Source organism: Wyeomyia smithii, chromosome 3 (assembly GCF_029784165.1).
Source record: "Wyeomyia smithii strain HCP4-BCI-WySm-NY-G18 chromosome 3, ASM2978416v1, whole genome shotgun sequence".
Lineage (NCBI taxonomy): Eukaryota > Metazoa > Arthropoda > Insecta > Diptera > Culicidae > Wyeomyia > Wyeomyia smithii.
In genome coordinates, this window is record NC_073696.1 from 111,422,933 (window position 1) to 111,442,022 (window position 19,090).

General features: G+C 38.2%; 1 protein-coding gene across 2 annotated transcripts; it reads left to right on the top strand.

Annotated features, from left to right (window-relative positions):
• The first annotated feature begins 5,324 nt into the window (after positions 1-5,324).
• LOC129733004 (probable phospholipid-transporting ATPase IIA) lies at positions 5,325-13,069 on the top strand. Of its 2 annotated transcripts, none has more exons than XM_055694538.1 (8): positions 5,325-5,787; positions 8,673-9,190; positions 9,253-9,395; positions 9,460-10,362; positions 10,424-11,780; positions 11,837-11,966; positions 12,020-12,093; positions 12,170-13,069. In XM_055694538.1, the coding sequence occupies exons 1-8, from the start codon at positions 5,618-5,620 to the stop codon at positions 12,301-12,303; spliced, it is 3,429 nt and encodes a 1,142-aa protein (XP_055550513.1). In that variant the 5' UTR covers positions 5,325-5,617; the 3' UTR covers positions 12,304-13,069. The 2 variants fall into 2 exon arrangements, with proteins under 2 accessions (XP_055550513.1, XP_055550514.1); XM_055694539.1 differs by lacking the exon at positions 5,325-5,787 and adding an exon at positions 7,686-7,942.
• Positions 13,070-19,090: the final 6,021 nt, after the last annotated feature.

Genomic DNA, 19,090 nt, shown 5'->3' on the forward strand with positions numbered 1-19,090 from the left:
ACGAACCGCAGAAAACCTCCATTCATCGATTTTTTGACGTTTCTTTTCTTTACACGAGTTCGAGGCAGGTATGCACTATATACCAAAACTGAAATAAATTACATAAAATTGAATCGTTTGATGAGCTCAGAGCATCCTAACCTGAAAAAATGCTTCACGTGTAAATATAACTTAACTTTTTGATAATTCAATTAGTTTGCGTTGAAAGTTTGAAAAATCAAAATAATCATATGTAGTATTATTAGGGCATCCTCAACAGTGCGCTACTATTTGAGTTGTTATCGCGACTGTGTACAGCGCGGTTATTTTACGCACTCACCCGTTTTCACACCGGTCGTTATATAGCTATATCACATGTCGTTTTCGTTTTCGCGGTGTAGCTACACTCAAACGACACTTTTGACACCGAAAATATTGTATTTGATTTTTCGTGCTACCCTTTTTCTGTCTCTCCCTACACTTTTTCTGTCACTGATGAAACCCGAAAAAAGCAGAGTGTACTGTAGGAAGTTACCAACACATTCACACGTATGTGACAAAACTGGTTTGTTTTGGTTTTCGTTCCACGTGGTCAGAGCCGGATTTAAGTGGGGGCCCAGGGGGCCCGGGCCCCGGGCCCCCACATTTTTGGGGCCCCCACAAAACGAGAAAAAGTTCTTTTCTCTATCAAAAATGAGATTCAATCAAAAGTTCAATTCACAGTAAGAAAATTTGAACAGACCATTTCAATCTGAAACTTTCCTTCAGTGTTATTTTTTCGCGAGCGCCAATATCACAACCACATCCATAAGATTTCACCTTCGATTCTCTTGGAATGACACACATTAACACACCATTTGAATCGAACCAGCGCGCATGGGAAATCAAGCAGGAAAGAAGATAATCCACAAGTTTTTTTAATACATTGCTGTTGATTCCAAAAATAAGTTTACCTATCCGAATCAGGGATACTAGATTTGCGTTGCAAAATGCAGATTTTCAGAGTTCGTGTGCAGATTTTATTGACTTGCAGAAGTGTGTAGGGGTAAACAGGGTAAGACCGCCCTGCGGGGTAAGACCGCCCTCTGTAGTTTTACTACCAAGTTATAAAATAATTGAAAAATTTCTTTAATGTGTCTATCACAGTATAATTACATAACATTTTGCACGTTTTTCTGTTTTGATAGTGCGCGAACGGTCGCAGAAATAATCAAAAACAACCTTTCAGCTGGCAACCAGTCAATGCGCTATTGTTTTGCGGCAACGGGACTTAAGGTTTTTCAGTCTAAAAATCTATTGTTTTGTTCGTGAATATACGTTTAATCGCTTGCCTGAATCTATCTTCTTTTGGGAATATCGAAGGCCGTGAGTAATCTTGTAATTTTGACTACTTTTTCGGTCAAATATGAAAATGTTCCACTGGGGGTAAAGTCGCCCACTATACAAGGGGTAAAACCGCCACGTATCCAACTGCTTGTTGTTTTACTTCAAGACCCAGATGCCTCGACACTACAAAGGGAATATTTACAGGATCAGTAAAGCAACTTCAAGCCACATAAGACATCGATGTTAATCGACCATTTTCGATTTGGTTGAAGCTTTTCTAGTAATATATTTTAACAAGACTTATTTTTGAAAAAAGTAAACCTGTGTGAAAATGGTGTTAATGAACCAAAATAATTTTAGAGCCATGACGGTTTGTTTGATTGGTATGACGTCTCCGGCAGAATTGAAAATAGTAGTTTTTTACTTCCGAAAAAAATACACACACTAAAAAAATTAAAGAAAAGATATAAAAATAGAATTAAAAATATATTTTTTTCAAATTTATTTGAAAAAATATATTTTTGCCTGTAAAATCTACAAAAGGTAAGCTGAAATTTTATGGTTGTTGGATCATGGAGTAATAGAAATATTAATAGCTAAATTTTTGTGAAGAATTTTTTTTTTTTGACGGTTTGTTTGGTGTATAGAGTCGTTGATAATTTTGTTCTTCGAAAAAAAAAATAGAAAATTGAAAATATAAATAAACGAAAGAATAATTATTAGTATTTTTCTATACATAATAAGTCTTCAAAAGAATCATACAGACAGGTTAAATGAGTTTTAATTTTTAGCTTAAAGATAGGTATATTATGAATTCAATATCTTGAAAACCCCCAATTCTGAAAAATCTATTTATTTTGAAAACCAAAAAGGTTACCTAAACATTGATCTGAACTTGAATAATCAGAAAACAAAATAAGTTGAAACTTAGAAATTTTTTTTTCAGATATTTTACAGTGTATATTTTATTTAAAAAGAAAAAAAATACCATCCACAACTTTGTCAGAGACACTATACCGATAAAATTAACCGTTTTGGCCCTAAAAATATTGTTTATCCTCAAAAAATGGTGGGCGATCTTACCCCGCTGGTGGGCGGGCTTACCCCGCATAAAAAAGATCTGCACATTTTCAATGAATTTTTAAAAATTGAAAAAAAAAACTGGAAAATGAACAAAAATATTTCAGTTCTTATTTTTTAAATGCGGGTATTGAATAGAAGATCCTCTTAGCGAGGAAAAAATGAAATTGCAGCCGCAACTTTTTTTTCTATAAACAGAATTGCTTAAGGGGGCGGTCTTACCCCGCTTACCCCTAGTTTTTTCCTAAGTTCTGTAGATTATTGCCAGCGTAGCCTTATATTTGCGCAGTCTTTCTCAAATTGTGTGCAAATTTTTGCTTGCGGATCGCATTTATTCGAATTGCGGTAGGTTTTTATTTTTCAGATATCAAGAAAAAAATTCCGGATTTCGAGCAGTTGCATACATTTATTTATTTGAGCCTAATGATCTCGAACGCAACTGGAGAAAGGTCTTTATCGAAGATGAAACTGATTGAAAATAGGTTGCGTACGACTATAAAGAGTGAAAGGCTGTCAAACTTAGCATTGTTAAGTTGAGAGTACAATATTCTGAAGGAGCTGAATGTTGATTATTCAATCAATAAGTTCTCTGCAAAATAAAACTCGTAAGAAAAAATTCTAGCAAAATTTTGGTAACTTTTCAATGAGAAATAAGTGTTTTTAACTCGTACGATAAAAAAACGGGTTTGTTTTATTCTGGGGCCCCCACTGTAAACTGGGCCCCGGGCCCCCACAATCGTAAATCCGGCTCTGCACGTGGTAAAGTGTCAGGTAAATTTTTTCTCAGCACATTTGCGAGATGGACATATGAAATAGAAACGAGACAAAATGACGAATGTGATAATGACCAAAACAAAACGAATTGACAGCTATCCCATTATTACGCATACCAATGCAATGACACTGAAAATGTTTTATTTGAAGCTGCAAAGTATAGCACGGAAAAAGGGTAGCTACACCGCGAAAGCGAAAACGACAACAGACAGGCGTCCAAGCAAGAACTAGAGACTGTGTTATAAAGAGATACGCAAAGAGAAAAGCAGTAAATATGGCAACCCTTTGCAAATATTTTATTCCAAACAATTCTGGCAACCACATTTAATTTCGCATGACTTTTCATACGCACTAGAAAGTGTAATGAAATTCCGAAACTTTCTAAGGATACATAACTGAGTTTCAAAGCTTGTTTATACTTTTGTTTCAATTTTCAATGCATCACTCATAATACAAGCGTTAACAAACACAATTTCCGTTCAAACCATAATTGCACGTGGTTCACAACAATTATACTGATTACAATACACATTCTGTACGAAAAGTAACACTCCTGAGTTTGTTTACTTTGCTCACTTGGAGCCTCGATTTGACGGTTCACTTGGAGTTTTCGACCTCACTCTTTGCGTATCTGTTCATAACACCGTCTGTAGCAAGAACAACATTGATCGAAAATTCCTTGAGAATTTTCAAAGAGAATTGCCCAACAAACAATTTTATTGGTCTACAGCTTAATAAGCTATTATTCAGTGGATTTCGACTGAACTATAGCTTAACAAGCCGTTATCCAACAACGTTGTTTGTTGGGTTGCGTTATAAATCACTTGTACACTAGCGCTGCCTGGTGACCTTATCGCTACAAGACATTTTTTTCCGCTGGTGTACAAGGTTGGAGTCACTGGTAGCGCTATCTGGTTACGAATTGCTACTACAAAAAAAAATTACATAAGTTTGGAACTCATCTTGGACGTCTGCCTGCGGCTATATGTTTGTCGGCTTAACCTGCGATCAGTTCTCCTGTGAAGAGATTGTAACATTTCGGAGAGTAATCGGTCAACTCTCCGTCTACGCTAATCTGCTCTAACATAGACAACCTATGCGAACACTCGAATGGAACAACTTTCATGAAAAATTAACTATTGTGTCTGGACATATAGCACATGCAGGGTTGATATTTGTTGACACTCTTGAGTGAAAGTGAAAAAAAGCATCCATAAACGTTATTTTTTTTTTTTTTCAATCCTTTCAGAGTTCTCCTTTCCCGCTTTTTGCATGAAAGTGAACTGTCAAAACACCTCCTTATATTTCATGCGATGAAAGCAAGACAACAAAATCAGTTTATCAGTTAACGAAGATTGTCAAGGCATCGGTCAGTGTCAGTGAAAAAGTGTTTCGGTGAGGTTTATTTTGGTTGAGTGGACTGTTTGTTTTTCTTTTTCGCTTTGAAGTGAAGATCATTTGGTTGGATTTGTCGTCAAATTTTATTCCGTAACCGTGAACAATGCGCGCGATCTATTTCATCTGAGTATAACAGCACGTTACTAGGACGAAAATCTAGTGTATCTGAAAGAGTGCTGCGATCATTGGAAGTGAAAATTGAAAATGATTGGCTGTAATTTTCGAAGAATTTTGCTGGTGAAAATAACTTTTATCAGCACTGAGCACATGGGTCCTTTTCACATGTTTATAACTTTATAACTTTATAACTTTGTACCGAAAGAAGATAGGATTTTCATTTGCTCAACAAAGTTTCATATTTTTGAATCTTCTACAACTTTGCTGAACAAACTATTCTTCTATCTCTTAACACAAAAAAGTTAATTTTTTATTTTTAGTATAGTAAACTTCTCATACTTTTTGTCAATTTACTATTATGCGGGTCATTCATACATACAGTTGTTCCGAAGACACTTTTAAGCTAGGATGAAGGTAAAAGGCGCCACTTTTTGCCTTATTGGACCACTGTGCATTGGTCAAAGAGTGTAATACTGGCTTTAAATAGTATAAAATATTATAGCATGGATTTCGTTTCATCGATTTATCGACGAACCAGAGGAATCATTATTGATCCAGTTAGACCATTTTTCTGCTTGATGGGAGAAAATTTTCATTGTTTTGTTTTTATCCTTCTTTATTCATTATTCCATTGTAGTAATTGCAACAATGTTAGTTACTGACATTTGCAATTTGCGAAAACCGTGCAGGAATTAATCATCTCAGATAAGAAATGAAAACAACCATTGAAACACTGGTCTTATTTCAGTACAGTATAACTTACGAACGGCGAAATACTGAACTCTGTGTCCGTTTGCAAAGCTTTAACTGAATAAAACAATCAGTTATTCATGGAAAAGTTTCGAAAGTGAATTTTACTGAAAGTTCTTCAAAGAAAACAACATCTGCGAATCTAGGAACGGACCTTTTACAAACTCGGCGATTCTGGAAATCGCGACGAGGGATGAATGTTGAATTGCGTGATTTTGAATTCAGTGATTCAGAGACAGATTTGCTTATCGAATCTACTAATAGTGGTCGTTCGTCCAACCGAGTGACTTATAGTGGGCGATCAGTGCGTGGAAGAAGAAACCAGCCATTTAAAATGGGAAATTTTTTAAAAAATATTTTCTGGTAAGTACAATAATCATCCTGTTCCACTGACCTTTATCGATTGAACGACTACAAATTTGATAACAGCAAACCCTCTTTGCTATAAGTCCAAAAATTGATTATGTTTCAAATGAAATTATATTAAATGGCTTCAAGCGTTAGAACGGTTTGAGTTTATTACTCATCATTGCGTTATCTGCTAATTGATAATAATTCACTCGGCAAAGCACCTAAAAGATCAGCTTCGCGCTACATTAGCACATTAAACTCAGTTTTCAAAGCGTCCTTAAATTAGCAAATAACTAGTCTATCTTATTTGTTCGTTTACTACAACTACGTCTTACTTTAGTAAGATAGCATGTTGTAAAAATCGTAACGAAAAAAGCTGTAACTAAATGAGTAAAACCTCGCATTCTGTAATTAAAAACGAATGTTATCATAGTATCATAGTTAAAAACAGTTTTCTAAATAGATATAAAACTTTCCTACTACTAAATGGGTTTCGAACATCAATGTAGTCTTGATAGTTACAATGTTCCCCAAGCTTGTGACTTGGTGATTAGCATACCTTTCGAATAGTATGACTGATATTCAACCAAGCTGAACCAAACTCAAATATCCCCTATTTATTGTTTATGCGTGAGCATTGTCAAACCTTGTCTCTTCCGACCGAGATTCGAACATACGACGTCTGGTTTGTTAGTGCAGTATCGTACCTCTTCCACACAAGTTTTGCGTAAAATGTTTTCCTAAGATTTAATTATTTCATTAGCTTATGTATTGCATGTATAGATACACTTGCGTTTACAAAAATATCGTTTCAGCCAGATCGAGAAAATAGTTCTTGAGTTATGGTAAAAAAACATTTTTGGAGAAATAAGTTTTCGATATAATCGAATATAAGATTTCGCCTCACATAGGGCTTTGTAACGAAAGTTGCAATCCACCGATCTTATCAAAAATTTGAAATAAGAATTTCTCATTTTCTGCCCAACATTTAAAACAATATCGCACGCTTAGCCTTGGGGCTAATAGCGGTCTCGATCAACTAGATTAGTTGAGAGAATTCGTTATCGATATTGTTTTTGACACATTTTGCATGTGTAGGATAAAAGTACAACGATACACCGTGCCCCAGTGCTGAGTCGAGAAAATTTCCAGCTCGAAAAGGTCCTCGACTCGATCGGGAATCAAACCCGATATCACAACCGTGTGGGAGAGCTAGCCGACAGACATCGCTAATCACAGAACCACGGGGACCACATTTATAAACAACATTTTTAGTTCATAAACCGTTGTATCATAAAAAACGTTGTATTGATCCTTGTTTGTTTTCATGACGAAACGTTTCGAATAATTACTGAACAATGATGGCCCTTGCGTTTTTTTTCGCGTAAATGTATATTTTTTTTATTATTATATACCAAAATGTTTCAATGTGCTTTAAATAACATTTGAACTTAAAGACTATCTCAATTATAATTTGTTCTATGTTGATTCAAATAAAAAACCATAAGCACTTTATATAATTGAAAGGAATATAAATTTTTACTCTTATTATTTTTGGTGTTAAATATTATCTTATGATCGACCTTATGGTTTATCATAATCGAGAATATTTTTTTCTGACGTAATTCACACGCACTTTTTCTGTTAAATTCGAATTTGTAAAATATCACTGTAGGTCAATCCCCACATTCATTGATTTTTATGTCCAAGAGCAAGGTAAACAACGCAATATACACAACATTACTCCGGCAAACTTCACCTGTCATCACACCGTTTTGATTCCCCATTCATATCCAGCCTATCCAGCACAGTTTTATAGTATATATGTAGTTGTGTAGCAGACTGCGAATGGTGGAAACAGTGATATACGGTAAATACCGTTTCTATTTTCTTGATATTCTTATTCGTCTTCAGAAACGTCATTCAGACAGACTGACTAGATAAAAAAAAACAGTTTGATTCCATTCACCGAAGTGCTACTTATTGTTGGCACTGTTTTCTTTCGTTTTAAATCCAAAACAAATCAAAAATCTTCCAAAATTCATGAGCTACAAGTAATTCGCGCGATGGAGGACTCATCGCAACCCGTTCCATCGACGGCAGTGACCACCACCAAGGAAACGATTCCTCTGATCGAAAAAGATCGCAGAAGACGTCTCTGGCTGAGGTAGGTGTAATTCACAAAATAAGCTCAACCTCCGCAAAAGATGACGAATCAATGATGGCGATTCGCTTCAAATATGTAGAAACGAAACGAATTGTTTTAATAACGCGTCTAGGAAGATGCAATTTACAACTTGTACTCTGCGTGTAGAAAGTTTGCTACTGATAGAGCTTGATAATAAAAATAGCGCTGTGCTAATAATACGCATAACAACACAATTGTATTGATTTTTATCTGTGATTTGTTTTTGCTTTACCAAGTGATGTCATTATTAGTAAATAATCGATAAACTCCGCCATTCATTAGGTTTTTTCCTTTGAAGTTAATTATGGCATTGCGGTTTACATGGAAGTTTTTGCAAATGCGAAATATTTATTTATTGGAGCGTAAATTGTCAGTAGGTGCTCAAAAGAAAACAAATCAATGAGTATCGCAATCTAATATAAGTGGAAAAATATAAAGTACCTACAAACTCTCAGCTACAAACATTGTTTTTTCTTAGCAAATGACATTGATACATAAAAAATACATGAAAAGACTGACTGTACTGGAGTAGACACATAATTGTTAGCTCCCCATTTCCTTGTGTTGAAGTAACCCCAATTTGTTTGACACTAATGCGTCCAATACTTAGCCCTTTATCACTAGTAAATACTTTGATTAGACCCAAAAGGCATTTTTGACAGACATAATAATAATCGCCACACTCAATAATCTTTCATATTATTTGCAGTTGCTGGTGCTGGGCTTGGCGAAAATGGTGCGCTTCCAAGGAGCTGAAACCCCGGACGATTCTAATCGGAAAACCGTCTACGGAAAAGTTTCCTCCGAACGAGATCCGTAACCAAAAGTACAACATCTTCACCTTCCTCCCCCTAGTACTGTTCGAACAGTTTAGGTTCTTCCTAAATCTGTATTTTCTAATCATGGCCGTTAGTCAATTCATTCCGGATGTTCGGATCGGTTATTTGTACACATACTGGGGTCCGCTTGGGTTCGTACTGGCGGTTACTATCTGTCGCGAGGCAGTCGACGATTTACGCCGACACAAGCGAGACCGCGAAGTTAACTCGCAAAAATATAAACGATTCAACAACGTTGATAAACCACCCGAGCTGGTTTCCTCGTCGAAATTGAAAGTGGGTGACATTATTATGGTAGAGAAGGACGAGCGTGTTCCAGCCGATTTAATACTGCTACGAACCAGCGATAAAAGTGGAGCAGTTTTCGTGAGGACCGATATGTTGGACGGTAGGTTTCTCAAGTCTACAACATACGTGTAACTCGGATGCATTATATTTTTTTTCCCCTAGGTGAAACGGACTGGAAACTCCGCTTGGCTGTTCCTGCCACACAGAAATTAGCATCTCACAGCGACTTATTCAGTATTGGAGCTTCACTGTATGTTGAAAAACCGCAACGGGACATTCATACTTTCATTGGAACCTACTCAAAGGTACTTTTTGATGGCCACAGTGTTTTCAATCGGCACAGTGCTATATTGATATTTTTATTTCCAGCTGGAAGGTTCCGAAGACGAAGGTTTAAATGTGGAAAACACTCTTTGGGCCAATACGGTAGTGGCCTCCGGTACTGCTGTTGGTATTGTGATCTACACTGGGGCTGAAACGCGAAGCGTAATGAATAATTCACAGCCTCGGTCTAAAGTGGGTCTGCTGGATTTAGAAATCAACGGCTTGACGAAAGTGCTGTTCTGTGCAGTCATTGGTCTTTCTTTCGCAATGATGTGTCTGAAGGGATTCAACGGACCTTGGTATCGATACATGTTCCGATTTGTGCTGCTGTTCTCCTACATTATCCCGATCAGTTTACGAGTTAACTTGGATATGGGAAAAGCATTTTATTCGTGGCAAATTCAAAATGATGAAGAAATTCAGGGAACAGTAGTACGATCTACAACAATCCCGGAAGAATTGGGGCGAATATCATATTTGTTGTCAGATAAAACTGGAACATTGACTCAAAACGAAATGATTTTTAAGAAGATCCACGTTGGAACGGCAGCTTACGGAAGAGATACATTTCCGATGGTGTCAGCAGCAATTCAGTCAGTGTACAGTAGTATCTCAGTGCAAGGTGACGGCTCACCTACAAAGCCAACCGGATATCAACCTAGACTAAGGAAACCAGACGGCTGGCGAATATGGGAGTCGGTTAAGGCGCTCGCTCTGTGTCACAATGTAACACCCGTGTATGATAATGGTAATGGAGGTCTCGGCATTAACGGTTCGGACCGTAGGAATTCTCCTTCCAGATCGATATCAATAGAAGCACAGGAAGCAGTAAAGCTGCCAGAGAAAACATATCAAGCTTCAAGCCCGGATGAAATTGCTTTAGTCAAATGGACTGAGTCAGTTGGGCTGACCTTGATCAATCGAGACTTAAATCATATGACGTTACAGGTATTTTCACAATCGTCGTGATTTTCTAGTATAATTTCTAACCTTTCTTTTTGTTTTCTAGATCCGAGATAAAGATGCACCGGTTAGTTCAATGAATGAAAATGCATCGATAAATACCACAGTTACAAACTTGTCCGGGAATTCTAAAACAGACCTCAACTCACCATCAAGTTCAGGTAGCGCGGTGTCGCTAAGTTCCCTCACGGGAGGTATTATGAAGTATCAAATCCTCCAAACATTTCCTTTTACTAGTGAAAACAAACGGATGGGGATAATCGTAAAGGAGCTAAACAGTGGAGAAATCACCTTTTATTTGAAAGGAGCAGACGTTGTCATGTCCGCTATCGTGCAGTATAACGATTGGCTCGCTGAGGAAAGTGGTAATATGGCTCGCGAGGGTCTCCGTACGTTAGTTGTTGCGAAGAAAGTACTTAGTGAAGATCAGTACAGTGATTTTGAAACGCGTTACAATGCGGCAAAAGTCAGTGTTACAGATCGTGTGGCTAAAGTATCTGCTGTAATCGAAAGCCTCGAAAGAGAGATGGAACTATTGTGCTTAACTGGTGTAGAAGATAGATTACAGGAGCGTGTGAGACCCACTCTTGAGCTGTTACGTAATGCCGGTATTAAAATCTGGATGCTGACTGGAGATAAACTAGAAACGGCTACTTGTATCGCAAAGAGCTCGCATCTAGTGGGACGAAATCAAAACGTTCACGTACTGAAAAGTGTTTTAACACGAACTGATGCTCATTTGGAGCTTAACCAATTCCGTAGAAAGCAGGATTGTGCACTGGTAGTATCTGGAGAAAGTTTGGAAATTTGCCTTCAGTATTATCAGCCTGAGTTCATGGAATTAGCAACCGCTTGTCCAGCTGTGGTCTGCTGCAGGTGTAGTCCAACTCAAAAAGCGCAGGTTGTATCACTCATACAGAAATACTCAGGTAAACGAACATGCGCCGTTGGAGACGGAGGAAACGATGTTAGCATGATCCAACAGGCAGACGCAGGCATTGGCATTGAGGGTCGCGAAGGCAAGCAGGCTTCCCTAGCAGGCGACTTTAGCATACCTCAATTCTCGCACATAGCCAAACTGCTGATAGTGCACGGACGGCGCTCTTACAAGCGATCTGCCGCGCTCTCACAGTTCGTCATACATCGAGGTTTGATCATATCAACCATGCAGGCTGTTTTCTCAGCGGTTTTTTATCTTTCCTCCGTTGCCTTATACCAAGGATTTCTAATGGTCGGTTATGCAACGCTGTACACCATGTTCCCGGTTTTCTCACTTGTGCTGGACCAGGATATTAGCTCGAACATTGCACTCACCTATCCAGAATTATATAAAGAGTTATCCAAAGGGAGGAGCCTGAGTTACAAAACATTTTTCATGTGGGTGTTAATCAGCATTTATCAAGGTAACGATTTGTTTCGAATGTAATGTGGGGCATAGCATAAAATATTTTGTTTCCAGGTGGTGTGATTATGTATGGAGCATTGATCCTTTTCGAAGACGAATTCATTCATATAGTTGCGATCAGTTTTTCGGCACTGATTTTAACTGAACTTATAATGGTTGCATTGACGATCAGAACATGGCACAAGTATTAACTCAATATATTCTAATGAACTCATTTTAATACCGCATTTTTCACAGATTAATGGTATTGGCAGAACTGTTTAGTTTGGTGCTTTATATAATCTCGCTTGCCGTGCTTCACGAATACTTTGGTAAGTATCAACACAAATAGCCACATACAAACTCACATACAATAGTCTGTGATTTTTTTCTCATTTTTTGTAACAGACTGGGAGTTTATCTGGTCATGGGAATTCCTATGGAAAGTCCTAGTGATAACGCTGGTCTCCTGTCTGCCACTGTACATTTTAAAATTCTTGCGGAAGAAATTTTCTCCCCCGTCGTACTCGAAATTATCCTAAGACACCTTATTGACTCTCACGACAGCGAACAGAAATCAAAAAGTTCGCCTGCATACTGCAACGATAACTGTTTTCTAATAATAATTGTTACATATAATTTATGAGTCCTTTGGTGGTGATCCGTTGATTTTCGCACCCTCACCTCAATTTCTACTTCTAGAAACACATCTAATTTAATATCAGTCTGATTTCGCAATCTTAGTAATCACCAAAGTATTATACAACCCATTTATGATTTACCCTGCAATATCATTTCAACATTTTAATCTGAACGATGTGTGCATTATTATCATCTACTTTATTGTATTGGGAAGGATTTTCCTTTCTCGATCTATTGTGATGTCAATACTATGAATGTTCGTGATATAATTTATGTAGCACTTTATATTTCTGCACATTCTAATCAGCGAATTTATTTACGATTCTGAAATTGATGTTGCTATTCGAAGTATAATTGCATAATGTTTCTACTTAATCTTCGATAGCTTTCCAGTTAAAGCAAGCAAAAAATCTATTTTGTCATTATAACGTTCAAAAACTTACAGAATATCGTTAATGTAGCATTTTATATAAAAAAAAGTTCTTAGTTGATTATACGCAAAACGACGATAATGTAAGGGACGGGAAATTATAGCATAGCATGATTTGAAAGGTTAAGTGAATACAGTGCACAAAAGCGCTACAGCATCCGGAAAATGACCGAAAAGAAGAGACTACGATGACTATTAGAAAAAAGAACAATAAATCAACAGTTTTACCGAATCAACTTAGAAGACTTTTCCTTAGAAAGAATTCAATTCCTGTTTCAATCCGAACTACCAAAAAAATTGGTTAATACAAAGGTGTATCGGCTTTTCGTCCCTTGCTCTTCTATAGTATTATTCATTGCTAGGATTGGGAATTGAAAAAAAACTAAACCCAGTGGATAGACAATGCCCAAGTAACAATCCTAATGCGATTTAGTTTTATTTATATTTCATGGTAGTTTTATCAAAACATTACTGAATATATCAAGTTTTATCACAAAGTTGTTTAAGAACTTGTGGTTTTTATTTATCAGCAGTTTCCAAGAGTAATTAACGAACACTTGAAGAGTCCTCCATAAAATTTCTTCATCAATAAGTCTAATGAACCTTAGGAGCAGTTTTTAAACCTACTTAATATCCCTTTTAAAATACCTATGAGAATTTTCAATAAAACTTCATGACAGTTTTACGATAGTTTTATGTTACTTATCTTAAAGATGAATCTATCTTGAAAATGTGCCCAGAATTTTTTCTTAAGCCCATTTTGTCTCATGAAAGAGAAAACATTCGTGAAAGAAAAGAATCTAGAATAAACAAACATTTTTCAGCTCATTCAAGCAACTAACTCCTTAAGTCAAGTCAACCTACATCATATCAAATCAAGTCATTTAAGCGAGTATACTTTTGTTAAGAATAAGCATCAAACAATGATGTTTATGCCACAGCTTCATGCATTATGTTGCATTTCTTCATTTTGCCCATTCCCTAAAACCGATTTGAGAAATTAAAAACATGTAGAGACATTTGAGAAAATAAAAACATGTAAGAAATTTAGGCAATCAAGCATGGGCTTGGATGCAGCAATCATTCCTGAGTAATGTTTTTATGTTTTTATTTTCTAAATAAATTATTTATTTGGCAGTAATATCATGGCGCGTTGAAAATTACAAACTTTTTTACCACATAACACGTATAAACTGAACTCGGCAATTAAAAATTCTCATATATGAACTTGAAAATACGTGAAGATTTACCTACCTATTTTATTCAACGACTACGCTGACATTCATTTTGAAGAAGGAGTAAGAAGGATGGAGTTTGTTTCCTAAATTGCTCTATGTAAATAATAAATAAATTCTGTTCCAAGCGAAATAAGCTAAAAAGAAGGATCGCGAACCTAATTCATAAAACTCTCGAAATTTGTTATAGCTTTTTCATGGCTGTGAGTAACTCCTAAATGCTATTATGAGTGCATATCGATAAAAATATGGAGTTTTAAGCGAACTTTAGGAACTATTCTCGAGCACCTTTTTTAGTATGGGCCTCCTCGATCTTATGAGGATTTTACGGGCTGATTTGTAGCAGTTTGTGAAAATAATAAGATTTATACACTGTTTTAAAGGACAAGCAATCAAAACTTTTCCAAGTGCATCGTAAAACTGATATTGTTACTTGGGTGGGCACGTATCTTATCGATTACAAGGTTGTTTCCTAGAACTGGACTATAAAAACTAATTGGAAATACCAGAATAAGCTATTTACGAATTAACTCTTTAACGGGCCCAGGCTGAAAAAATGTCATAAAATTTTATTGTTTATTTCTGATCACTGATCATAGCTCGTAATTATGAAGCAAAAAAAAACGAAAGTTGTTGGTGGCAATATAGTTGCCACTCCCTTATAAAGGGTTAAAGTGAAAATGAAAGAGAATGAACTTAGCATTGCTTCTATGTGACATTATTTTGACTGTAAAACAGCCAAAATAATGTTACATAGATATGTTTTTTTGTGTTTCTAAGAACTTTTATCATTGTATTATTGGCATTAATCACCCTAATTCCTGTGTTGTTTTGCATATTGTTTTCTCGTTACCCAATGTATATTCGCACGAAATTCACGATGATTTTCCCGCTAATTTTCTGTCAAGTGGATATCGGGATCCGTCAGGGACGAGACAGAAAGGTGCACAGCGGGAAAGATGGATCGATCAGGTGGAAGACGACCTACGGACCCTACGCATACTGCAGAGCTGGCGAACTACAGCCATGGATCAAGTGGAATGGAGACGACTCTTACGTACATCAAAGGCCACACCACGGCTTGAGGCTGTTTGGTAAGTAAGGATATCGGGATGGCTTTCAAGCAAAAAAATATGAGCGCGGTTGTGAAAGAATAGCAAAGACGGCTGACGGCCTGATGGCAAGAAAGTTGATGGATTATTTCACTAACGCACTCGGTCCATAGCAGCTTGTCTCTGGTTTCTTGAGTGTCCCACATTTCCGAGATCTTGCTCCACTTGGACCAACCACTTAGCTCGTTGCGCGCCTCTACGTGTTATACCGGCTGAATTCGAGACGAACACCATTTTGCGGGATTACTGCCCGGCATTCTTACAACATGCCCCACCCATTGTACCCTTTAAACTTTAGCGACTTTATGGATACTGGGCTCGTTGTTTCGCTAGCTAGTGGTTCATTCTTCGCCTTCATACACCATCCTCGCATACTCCGCCGAAGATGGTTCTAAGTACACGCCGTTCGAAAACAGCTAGTGCTTGCAAATCCTCTTCGAGTATCGTCCATGTCTCGTGCCCGTAGAGGACTACCAGTCTTATGAGCGTCCTGTACATGGTGCACTTGGTACGGGGGCGAAGTTTGTCAAACCTCAACATCTTGTGGAGTTCGTAGTAGGCACGACTAACAGCTACAATACGTTTGTCAATTTCTTTGCTGCAGTTGTTGTATGACGTTACCAATGATCCGAGGTACACCAATTCGTCAAGCACCCGAACTCATCTCCGACGATCATTACGCTGCTGCCTATGCGAGCCTTGACGCGCTCGGCTCCCCCTGCTAGCAGATACTTGGTTTTCGACGTATTCACCTTCAATCCAACCTTTCATGCTTCGCGTTTTAGCTTAGTGTAGCTGTTCAGCAACCGCCTGGAACGTCCTCCCGACAAGTTCCACGTCGTCAGTGAAGCAGATGAACTGGCTGGATCTATTGAAGATCGTACCCCGCATGTTAAAAACCGCACGTTTCATAACACCCTCAGACGCAATGTTGAACAAGAGGCAGGAAAGGCCGTCGCCTTGTCGAACGCTCTTACATGTTTTAAAACGGGTTTGATAACGCCCCCGAAATCTTCACACAGCACTGTATACCATCCATTGTGGCCTTAATCAGTCTTGTCAGTTTCGCGGGGAAGCCATTTTCGTTCATTTCGTTGAGAATCGTGATCGTGGTTCTCACATTCCAACTTGTCGCCCTTTTTGTATATTGGGGATATTATTCTCAACTTCAACCCCTCAGGTAGCTGTTCTGTATCCCAGATCTTGACTATCAGCTGATACAGACAGGAAGCCAACCGGATAGGGCCCAGCTTGATAAACTCTGCTGCGATGCTGTCCTTCCAAGCTGATTTGAGCTAATTGAGAGCATCCTTAACTTCACTTATCGTGGGTGGGCGGTATGTCACTCTTTCAGGGCTTTGCGTGTACTCATTAGCGACTCCGGCGACGGTAGCGGATGTTCTTGACAACCAAAAGTCTTTGGCACGTTTTAACCATCAAGAGATAGTGGTAAGAATCGACGTTTGCGCCACGGTAGGTTCGGACGTCGATGTTATCCGAAAAATGCCTTCCGTCAATCAAAACGCGATTGATTTGTGTTTCAGTCTGTTGTGGTGATCTCCAGGTGTACCGACATGGAAGGCCATGCTGGAAGTAGGTACTACGTATGGTCGTGTTTTGGAGGTGGCGAAGTCTATGAGTCCGAAGGCCGTTTCCGTTCGAAACCGGTATGCGCTGAGCTTTCCAATAACCGGTCTGAATTGCTCCTTCTGGCCAAGCTGAGCATTGAAACTCCGAAAACGATTTTGACGTCATGGTTTTGGGTAGCTATCGTATGCACGCTTTAACTGCGCTTAAAAGGCGTCTTTATAGTCTTCGTTACCTCAAAGGTGAGGGCTGTGCACGTTAATGATGCTAACGTTGAAGAAACGGGTCCTGATCCTCAACTTGTACATTCTATTGTCGACCGTTTTACCATCACAATGAAACCTGTGCCCAGCCCGTGTGTGTTGCCGCAGCCCTAGTAGACCATCTCTGTACGTGTGTAGCCATACCTCCTGCAGCGCTACAATGTCGAACTTGCGAACCCACTATTTGGAAAGAATTCTTCCCAAAAAAATAAAAACTTGCAGTTCCATGATCCGAATTTAAAAGACGTACTTAGTTGAGGAGACGAACTTTGCGGGTACTTCCCAAAAAATAAGAGACTTGCCCTCGTTGCCTATGTCTATGTGATTTACGGTTGACTTGTAAGGCCTGTACCAACCCCCAAACTCACCAGAGAACTGCAGACTGTTTAGAGCCTCACTGGCATCAGGACGTTGATCAGCCTTGGAGAACAGACGCTGTTTTGAGCCGCACCATCTTGGTGAACAGAAACTCGGATTGGTGAAGCATTTCCTCTATCACCAAGATATGGTTACCGGACCAATGATCGCGTTGCAGCTTCTTACTTAGCTATTGTCGGATGATAACCCAGTTGTGTCCATGTATCAGCTGGCAGTTTATTGTGATCATATGACTCGTAGTGATGTGAGATAGGAACTTGTAAAAACCGAAACTAAGTTTGAATTCTATGTCTTTAGGGTAAGAAACCGCTAAATAAGCAAAGCAAAGCCTTGGTGCTAAATTCCGATTCGGAACTCGACCTTCTGTTTATTACACACAGACTTCGCAGCCAACTGTTAAGTGTACAGGACAATTGCGGGGCTAGCGCTACGATCCTATTGACACTAACAGTCTCTCCCGAGTCGAGACTCGAACCTACGACGACTGGCTTAATAGGCCACCATCGTACCTCGAGACCAACTGGGAGGGTCACAGTGATTAAATCCCGTGCCAGTAAGCTGTATCGCGAGAGGTTGGTGAAGCCGAAATGCATCGTAATGGACCACGAGACATACATTAAAGCTAACGCCAAGCAGATCCCTGGCCTGGAGTTTTTCGTCGGCAAGTCCTGCCTGGATGTTCCGAAAGAAGAAGGTCAACAAATTTGTCGAGACTTATTTGGTGTGGCAGACCATCTATGGGTACGGCAAATACAGCAAGACGTATATATCGACCGGCACCATCAACGGCCAAATATATAAAGAAGAATACAGGGTGGCCACTCAATCGGGAAAACGGGAAATGCGGGAAATAGTCGGGAATTGAATGACATCGGGAAAAATGCGGGAAAAAGTCGGGAATTTTTTTATTTAATCGGGATTTTGTTACCAAGATTTTTTTAAAGTATTGTGTATGATGCAATTACAAATGATGGAGAAGTTGGAAGTGCAGGACTGTAAGTTGGTCCCTTAAAAGTCACATTTTTCTTCAGCAGTCAATTTTTTAACCAAAAAGTCACTAAACTTACTTTTTTTTTGACCCGCTGACCAGCTTATCAGTCCTGCTTTTCGAATGAAATAAATGTTGACATCAAATGTCGTAGAATAGCATAAAACGTGTTATCTATAAAAATTGAATGGACTCTGTGGGACTTCTCAAGATGGTAAAGCGAATTGAAACCAGGGTCGAAAACCGGTCCGGAGTCTGGGAATGGAAGTTGCCAGTTTATCGAAAAAAACGTTTTTAGTGAGAGAATCAATCATAAATTCTCATATGTACAATAGAAACTGTTTCAATTTCTAAGAGCAATGCAAAATAAGATTCACTGTACAATCTTAATAACATTACTAGTTACTAGTAGTTATTTGAATTAACAAATTGAGGATTAAATAAGTGACACACAGTTCTGATTCTCCAGTTTTCCAAATAGATTTTTATTTCAGATTGTTCAGATTTTACAAAAACTGCATAATGTAAACTGAACATTGATGATCATGGAGAAATAAAAACTAAAAATTCCTTAGAAAAAATCCTAATAAAAAGGATTTAGGAAAGTTTCAGGAAACATTTTTTTTCTTGAAAAGTTCAAAAGAAATTAAAAATAAATTTGTTTCCTTTTCAACGGTTTCTGCAAGACATGTTC